Raw genomic sequence first — 9,392 nt, 5'->3', positions numbered from 1 at the left:
TTCTGCTAAATATCTTTATTTCAAGATAATGAAAAATATAAATACAAATCTGTTCAAAGAAACATACAGTCGCTCCACCGCAACACTTCAAATAAAATATTCTGAATAATTCCAATAATGCCAAAATAGTAAAATGGGTAAGTCAAGTAAAACCTCAGTAGAGAAAGTGCATTAAGCATATTAAACACCTCAGTTACAACCAGTGTGGAGAAAGCACTTGAACAGTACTGTCATCTGTTGAGACGTTCTGGCAGAAGTTGTTGCTTTATATTTTCCCGTCACATTGCATACCTCTGGGTCCATTCTCTAGCTAGTTTGTTATACCTTAAGAGGACAAATAAAAATATAATTAGAAAAAAAAGAGATTTTTCAGATAATTAAATACAAAGTTACTTACTTTTGTCTATCTGTCTTGTAGATCTGTGCAATCTCAGGGACGAGCGGGTCATCGGGATTTGGGTCACAAAGAAGGGAGCAGATGGACAATAAAACTTAAAAAGCAAAAAAGAACAAATATGTGTGTAAAAGAAATGCCTTTTTGTTTGAATTTGCTTTACACTTCCTGCTTAGATCTTTCTAGGAGCTGTCTATTGCGGAAAAGACAACAAATAAGCAAAAGAATTGAGATTTTCTTATCGTATGTATGCTCCATCTTTCTCCTGCCTCTTGTGCACTACACACAGATATCCGCTACGCACATCCTCACCTTTCTGACTGTATTTTAGCTAAGAGTTTCTCAAGAAAAAAAAACGACTCCACACCAAGCCTCCAAGGTCGGTTTGCAATTAACACCCTCATTCATACTTCTTAAACAAACTCTTTTATGCCTTTTGTTTTAATGGCATAGGAAGACAAAATGCAACACTTCTACAACACGGCGTTTTGTCTAAAGTCCGAGAGGTTAGAGTCCTTGTCAAACGGCGTTTTGACTAAAGTCTGAAGGGTTGGAGTCCCAGTTGACGGCGTCTCAACTAAAGTTATACAGCTTTTTATTTCTCTCACCGTTTATGTTTTAATGATGTAAAGCCCCCCCGGAAAACGTGTTAGAGTCCCAGTTAAACGACGTTTAGCTGAAGTCCTAAAAGAGGTGTGGGTTTTAATGTTTTTTATTTTTTCAAAATGTCTCCCTTTCTCACTGTTTATTACATGCTGTTTTTATTTTAATTATGTAAAGCACTTTGACATGCCTTGCTGCTGAAATGTGCTATTCAAATAAAATTTGATTAATTGATTGATTTGCTTGGTTACACTGTGGCAAACACAAACTGATCACCACATATACCAGGAAGCTCTTATATGGACATGTAGAAAGACTCTGCTGCAGCTCTCACATGTCATGTATACCACACACAACCCCAACTCAAACATCACAGCCTAATGACATTCTTCTCAGGTTAAAATGTACTTTAAAGCGGCCGGCTTTCCGAGACGCAAACCAGACAAGAAATTGAAAGTTTCACCTAATTTCTAATTGATTTGGCTAATGGTAGCCAGACTCTCGAACCTCTGAAAAATGGTCCTGATGCACCTGAACATCTCTGAATGTGCGTTATTCAGAAGAAGAAGACATTAAAAGCAACACGTATATCTTTAAGATATTTGACATCCCACAAAAACCCTTCAATTTCCTCATATTTAGACCAAAATGGCATACATTTTTGGTAATACACCACTATACATAGAAAGCTGTACCAGTTTAAACCACAGCATATTAATTTATTTAGGTGCTGTTCATTTCATCCGTTTGAATCTTTTAAGCTGTTGCCACTGCGGATTCCACCGTTTTGGATTCACTTTATGTCAGTCATGCAACCAATTCATATTAAAATGAAATGTCCCTATATGGCTAAATATTATGTTATATTTAACAAAAAGCAGCAGGTCACTTAAGAGTTATGATCTGGTTTGATCGTAAGTATCTTAATCTGGCATAAGTGTCAACGAGTCCACACTTGTGTCAGAACTAAAAGAAATAAAATAACTGGAATTAGCATGTGAGAAAAATGAGACTTGAGCATTTTCATGGTGAATCGTTTCAATAATTTTTGAAAATAGTTAAAGACAAGGAGAGATGCAAGGAAATGTCAGACTACATCCGACATAAAATTGGTGGTTACTGGCCCTGAAATCGAAGCAAAAGGGATAAAATGAAGGTGTAAATGAAACCAGAGCCATTTATTTCTCACTGTAACGAATCATCTTGGAATGAGTTGTGGTGATGAATTGCCACAAAAGCTCAAATCTCATATATATCTGAAAATTTATATGACAGCCTGTTTCCATTGATTTTGATTCCAATCCCGTTTTGGGCCAGGCTGTGACCTTGAACAAACCAAAATGACTCAGCAGAAAGGACATAAGGAGGATATGTACCTTTTTCACAAGTTTTGTGCTATCTATTGAAAATATGATAACAGTGACAATAAAAAGACTCAAACACTTCATACTGTTCTAACAATAACATTTCGCAATTTGAAAAAGGGTACTTCACTTCGATGATTAAATTAAGCAGCACAACTATGCCACTAAAGATGATATTAAGTCATATTTTTAAATGTAAATGCTGCATTTATTGATAACTTCATGGAAATAATGGAAAAAAAATCAGACCCTTTCTCCAGCTATTCAATTATAGAGTCAATTTTGAGGTAAACCAACAGTTTAATATGATGAATTGTCCCATTTTTCCTAAGGCAATGCTAGATATTACAGTAAATGCCCACCCCTACATACCGTATAATAAATGTAAAAGGAAAGAATTCCACTGCAGTGCAACAGATGCGGTAACAAGTAAATGAGAGAAAATTACTTTAATCATCAGTTGTCAAAGCAGGTACACTATGTTTACATGGCTTGTACAAACTGAGGCAGGATCAGTATGGAACATGTGGCTGATGGCTCATTTTTGTCCTTCAACCAATTTACATTTGAAACTCTATTGTTGTGCATCATTTTGACCCACATCTGTTCCAGTGAAGTCTGTAATGAATTGGCAAAATACAAAGCTGTGTTACCTTTGGAAATCGTAAGAGCAGGGGACCACTGAGACCTCAAGATGTCAAGGCAAATGCTGCCATTGCTGTTTATGTTTGGGTGATAGATTTTTGTAGTAAAGGCGACCTAAAGACGAAAACAAAGCCCAAAAAAGAAAAAGCTATTTTTTACAATGTGGTTGAAGTCCAGCTATACAAGGCTGTAGTTGATGTTTTTAGGTAGCAAGTTCATATCTGACAACAAAGATGTCTTAAAAGACATTTCTATATTTACCTTTGGTGGTTTAAAGGGATAGTCAGTGGGAAAATGGACAGAAAGGAAAAAAACTCCTCCATGATAAGGGCTGTCATTCTGAAACACAAGAGCAGATTATTGCCAAAGCCTGCCCAATATTTGTGGCTCAACACCGTCATGGGCTTCAGTGAATAACATTACGGTAGAGTATGCTAGTCTGTGTTCTCCACACACAACAGAAAGAGCTGTAAAGTCAACATAAAACACTATTGTCTAAAGATCTAGAAGCAATTTGGGTTTTAAAAATGCTGCAAGCAAATCCAGAATCCAGCAGAAACATCTTACCGGTCCTGTGATGGTGGCTTGCCAGTGAAACACTTAAGGAAGCAAAGATAAACAAACATCAGGTTACACGATTAACACACAACATCTGAGGCACAAGTCAGTCTCAAAGATCCAGCACTAATTCAAGGATTAAAAACATAGAGGAAAGAGAACATATGGTTTCTAAAGATGTCAACAGATGCAGATCCTCACACTTACTGTCTTCCCCTACAGGTCCAGCAGAACATGAAGCTGGAGGGTCTCTCTGCAAGTCATTTAACTCCTGAAAAGAAAACAAAAACTTGACTATTTTGCCCACCATAACAATATCAATGGTTACACGCATTTACTTTTACTTAAGTGTCAACTAGTGTTAGCAAACAAGCATACAAGGGAGAAAACTATACTACGCTGTGAAAAACCAACCCAAAATGTGTTGTCATTAATGGTTTCATAATGCCGCTTTTGCTGATAGCACAATAAGCTTCGGCATACAGCCGTCACATGTACAAATGTGAGCCTTTCTACAAGTCCAATAAATGGCTTGTGTCCTCATGTCGTTTCATCACACTCTGCAAATCAGCGACATCCACAGGAAATATGATTGTTTTTAAAGACACAAATTAATCAAAAGTTCGATTGATTCAAAAGCTGATTGCTGAAGCAGCCTGCTAACTGCATCAAGTCGAGAAAATGAGTTACAACAAACAGCCACCAGAAACGGCTAACAAACAGATGGCTAACATTACATAGGCGTTTCCGCCGCATAGCTTCATCCTGTCGGGCACATTAAACAAATTAGGAAAGGACGACTGTTCTCACCTTCTGTATTCTCTTCAAAGCCATGCTATGTCTTTGTGAGTGGGTTATGAGAAGCTACGGTCTGAACTCTGACAGCTGTCACCCACGACAAGGTTCACTTTATGCCGACTCGTTGCTTGTTTTGAAAAACTGATTAGTTCTTTTGTTTCCGCGTTTTTGTTCGACGACGAAGAATGGGCAGCTGGATTGTGGGAGATGGAGTCTTTGACCCAGTTTTTGAAAACGCAACAGCCCACTTCAATATTTTTCGTCAAAATTATCGTTAAGGCGAACTACTGAAAGCTTAGGCAAACGCAGTATTGCTATAGTACTCTCAACAATATTTAATTAAAACTTTATTTGGAAAAATGCACATTGCTTCCCTCCTACTAAAGCAAAAATACAGCTTTTCAGTTCCTCAAAATAGAGCAAAAAATTCTATTTTGCTCAGTTCCAATTCAAAAATAGTTCATTGTTCCCAAAGAAAATTAAAGGTACCAAATGCAAGTCTATGCTATTAAAGGATGTCTTAAATAAAATTTTGTTTGGGTTAGTATTTGTTTTAGTTTGTCTGATATGCTTGTAATTTTAGGAACCACCAGTGTTTGAATCTATGAACTTGGTGTGAGTAGGTGGCTGGATAAAATAACTAACAGAATTAAAATATGGTTCTGTTGAAACATTAAAAACTCAGTGAGAGTCAAAGAGGTAAATATTTATTTTTAAATTGCTCCATGAGAAATTGGGCATAATAAAGTCCAGTACTTTCTTGTTATTTTTTTAAGCTTTACATTTATTGTATTTACTTTAAGAATTAATCTATCCTAATGCTTACAAACAATTGTTGCGGAAATGAATAATGGAAATATAGATCTTAAGCATTTGGATAAAGAGAAAATTTTACATAAGTCATGTTTCTATAAGTCATTCAAAGCCACAATTTGTCAAGTGAAATGATAAATTGTGAAATGCTATGAAATGACAAATTTCATAGCATTTATCATTGCTATGAAATGACAAATGGCTGTGCATCCAGTCAGATGCCAAATGTGCACATCATTATATTGTTTTCAGAAAACAATAGTTATAAATTAATGGGAAATACAATGAAATGGCACAGACATATATTAGAGGTTTACCAACATAAACATGCCATTTGTAAAATAAACAAATTAAAATAAAGACAAAAATGAAGGCAGGGCAGAAATGGACCGAAAATGTGTGTTTCAATGAAAAGAATAGAGTTTGGGTGGTTTTTTTCTCACTCATCAGCAGTTGGCTCATCACGTGTTTAACTTGACACTCAACTTCAACGTTTTGACTCCAGGCCTTTACAGCTGACTGCCTCCTGAAGACCCAATGAATGCAGTGCATTTATGTCTTTATCAAGCAGATTAAATATTTATTTTGGCTGCAAGCCACTAAGAGATATGGCGTATAAGCTGATGCTAGCACTCTTCAACTAACTGGAAGCAAGAATTAAGATGTAAGCAAATACCGTATGGCAACATCTTAAAAGGCCTTGTTATGACCAAATGATCTGCAGGGAAAATTAAAGAAGGATTTAGCTTAACTACATCTGATTTGATACACAACAATTGGTAATTGTTACCAATTACAGATAATGAATGATCATTTCGGCGCAGTAGATTAATATTGACATTAATCTAAGGACATCCTAGAGATCCAGTTTTATTGTTGAAAATAGACAAAGAAAATCTGTGATACATTAATCAAAAAATAAAAATACTAAGACACAGTTCAAGGTTTCTTTTTAACTAAAACCTAGTTGACGTTTGCTGCAAATCCATTTAAAAATACTACATCCAAATAAAATACGATGAAACCCTGTTAATTGTGTTAAAGGACTTTGTGTCAACATTGTGGCTGTTTTCTGTATTATTTCTCTTTTGAGTTGTAGTTCTTTTATTTTATGCATTTTATTTTGGCAATTTGCTAACTATTCTTGTGCAGTGTCTTCCATAAATTCCTTGCTATTCAAGTAACATCTGTTCCTGGATTTCTTTATTACTTTGCATAGCTTTTAGATCACCCTGTGGAGCATATGGATCTTCAAATCCAAGCCTTGAAGGTCAGCAATCTGCAACTTATAGATGCGTCTTCGCTTCTAAAAGTTTCTGCATCAGGTGTCATTATTTGACACCTGAGTCAAATAATGAGGTCATTAGCAGGACTCTGGAGAACCTGACTGTAATTCAACCATTTGATTCCAGGGACACCCAAATGTTACATGACACTGACCCTTGAGGCCTGAATTTGGGAACTCCTGCTATAAAGCCTCTTCTCTGAACCTAGTCACCACCACCGCCTTAACTTGGCCTTAACACTGTCCTTAACTATGTCTTTAACACTGTCCTTCAGAGTCTTTTTGACAGTCACTGGACCATTCGTCCATCCATTTTTTTAATCTTTGTGTGACCCTACAAGCCTTTATGTTGCTATTACACCTGAATTTCCCCAAAGATATATACAGCTATTCTATTCTATTCTATTCTATTCTATTCTATTCTATTCTATTCTATTCTATTCTAGCCCTGTCGGTAACCACAGCTGCCTCTGAGTTAACTCTATGCCTCCTTCGTTTGGCTGGCGTTGAGGGACTGTGTCTTAAAGTTGTGGTTTTGTTCTGTATTTTTGGGGGGAGTTTATGCGTAGGGTCTTATTCAAGTTGTTGTTTCTGCTTTGTTCTGATTGTTGCCTGTTTCTCGTGATTAACAATTTTTCCACCCAACTCCCTCATCTTTTGCTCCCCCACAGCCTTTACATCATCAGTTAATCAGTCTTCTGTTTTAATCCTGAAAAATTCCTCCAGGTTTATTTAGCCCTTATCAGATCCCCCTGTGTTCCTCTCGCTTAGTGCTTAATTTTCCTTACCGTTTTTGAATAGGACAACAGTTGTCGCTCTTATGCATTCTTCTTCATGTTCAGTTTGGATTCTGCTCTCATACAGTTCTTCGCTTTCACCATGAACCTGCCTTCCTGCCTTTATCGGCGTTCTACACACCAAAATCCCGCTGTAGAATATGAACCTGTGCATCTCGCCTTTCTGTGACTGATCAGAATAAAACAGGTAGAAGTCGGATCGATGCATTAGTAGAAATAATCAAATTGAAGCAAAGATAAGGAGAGATTTTCACCCTTGCAGTTTAACATGAGTATACTGTTTAGTGTTGTTCAGTATTTACCTGTTTTCAATTTTAAGACAGCATATTTATGATGTTGAGGCTAACAGTATAACTGGACGTCTTTCAGGGAGAGTGAATGGCATGTTTGGTCAACTGTGTGAAGGGGATGAATCTTGAAAGCGCAAAAGAGGACATCAGTGTTAGATAATACAGGAACATACAACACATAGGGGGAAGGGGCACATCTGTCGCCTTTCATGCCTGGACTGTTGGATACTTCAAAGCCAAACACAGCAACAAAATCGAGAAGTATTTATATCCATTTATCTCAGTGGATATCAAAAATTTTTCTTACTCTCCATTCAGTGTCTGACTAGATCTCAAGACTGCAAAGTATAGAAGTCTAGAGTCACATAAGTACTTTGTCAGTGAAACTTGTGTATTCGTCTTCTTCTTATTATTATAAGTATTATTATATGTCTGTGAACCCACCGTGCATCTTTTTATTTTGTTTCAACTGAGTTTTTAATCCTTGTACATTTAAAATTAGCAATTTCCGTTTCCTAGGTTTTAGGTCCCAAAAACAACTCAGCATGATAATATTATCAGAGGATTAAAAGTTATTTTGGCTCCATTATAATCCTATCTACAAACATTTAATAATAATTAAAAAAAAAACACCTACCTTTATAAGACATCTAAATTCAATTTCTTTATTCAGCACCAATTCAAGATAAATGTCATCTCAAGGCACTTTGCAAAACAAAACAGTCCAAATTATGCACTGAATATTAAATATTCAAATCAGCAAAAGCGCACAGACAGAATAAAATTCAACGGCACGCTTTTCAGTTTGATTCTACTTATGACAAAGTTCAGTGAGGTTCTGTTCTTTTTTTGTTTTGTTTTTAAACCAGTTGAGGGGAAACAAACATTTCCGTCTAAGGAAACCCAACCAACATCAAATCATTGATTTTGCAGCAGTGTTTTGTCCACACACAGACAACAGACAACTTAGCAAAGAATCAATTTTAAATTGGATCTTTAGAGTCTGTTGGTAGCAGCCTGGAATTTATTCACTTGGATCTAAAAGAAGACTAACAATCCCACAAGCTGACAGATCTAAACTAACATTAAACTATCAGCTTTCCATATTTGAAGACCTTGGTTATTTTGGAAAAAATGGGTAAAAACCTAAGACATCGGCAAATTTTCATTATGCTTTTTGTCAGTTGTACATACAGTTTGGATTTACCTGAACTATTTTAGCACATGTATACGTTTTGATCTGAAGCATTCCATTTTAACATTTATTGTCCTGCTGGAAGGTAAAAATCTCAAGACTTTTGCAGTCTCATTTTGTCTAGGCTTGCCCTGTATCTATACCTACTTTGAGCTATCTATAAAATATGGCCAGCTTCTTCGTCCATACTGTTAAAAGACATTCCCACAGCATGGTCCTGCCACCACTGTGGGCTGAAGGTGATTCAATGATAATGCAAAAACCAAAAATTAAGTCTCAGTTTCACATATTGTTGTGGACCTTCTTCCTCTACATGGCTTTAGGCAAACCTTAAATTGAATTTTTGAATGCCCTTCTTCTTACCACCTTAAATAAAGGCCGGCATTGTGGACTAACCGACTAATATCACTACCAGCTGGGACGTAAATTGCTGCAGCTCCACTATAGTTTCCATGAACCCTTTTAGCCTTCTTTAACATGTTGCAAGTAGTCTATTTCTATCGCTAAAAGACCTTTGACTGTCAGAGCTATCACTGCAGTTAATAACAGTCACATTTTGTGCCAGAAAAATAGCCTCACGCCTCCAAAACAGGTTGTAATTTATTCCTCACACGCCATTGGTCACACAGATCGATGCGCGCTCGCGGCGC

General features: G+C 36.6%; 1 protein-coding gene across 1 annotated transcript; it reads right to left on the bottom strand.

The window, feature by feature from the left end:
* Positions 1 to 4,553, bottom strand: LOC103476725 (ubiquitin-conjugating enzyme E2 D2-like). Its single transcript, XM_008429251.3, has 7 exons — positions 4,375 to 4,553; positions 3,772 to 3,835; positions 3,574 to 3,605; positions 3,268 to 3,345; positions 3,015 to 3,120; positions 398 to 491; positions 1 to 324 (listed from the first exon to the last, which is right to left on the bottom strand). Exons 1-7 carry the CDS (start codon positions 4,396 to 4,398, stop codon positions 279 to 281), a joined length of 444 nt encoding a protein of 147 aa, XP_008427473.1. The 5' UTR covers positions 4,399 to 4,553; the 3' UTR covers positions 1 to 278.
* Between the last annotated feature and the right edge of the window lie 4,839 nt (positions 4,554 to 9,392).

The sequence above is a fragment of the Poecilia reticulata genome, chromosome 15 (assembly GCF_904066995.2).
Source record: "Poecilia reticulata chromosome 15, P_reticulata-male-v2, whole genome shotgun sequence".
In the NCBI taxonomy this organism is placed as follows: Eukaryota; Metazoa; Chordata; class Actinopteri; order Cyprinodontiformes; family Poeciliidae; genus Poecilia; species Poecilia reticulata.
The sequence above is the reverse complement of the archived record's forward strand: the minus strand, read 5'-3'. Positions and strand labels throughout refer to the sequence as shown.

Excerpts from the sequence above, each read along its gene's own strand:
- LOC103476725 (XM_008429251.3), bottom strand. The coding sequence starts at position 4,398 with ATGGCTTTGAAGAGAATACAGAAG. Across the intron at positions 3,836-4,374 it reads CTTTGAAGAGAATACAGAAG|GAGTTAAATGACTTGCAGAG; the intron begins GTGAGAACAGTC and ends TTTTCTTTTCAG. Across the intron at positions 3,121-3,267 it reads ATCCCTTTAAACCACCAAAG|GTCGCCTTTACTACAAAAAT; the intron begins GTAAATATAGAA and ends TTTCGTCTTTAG.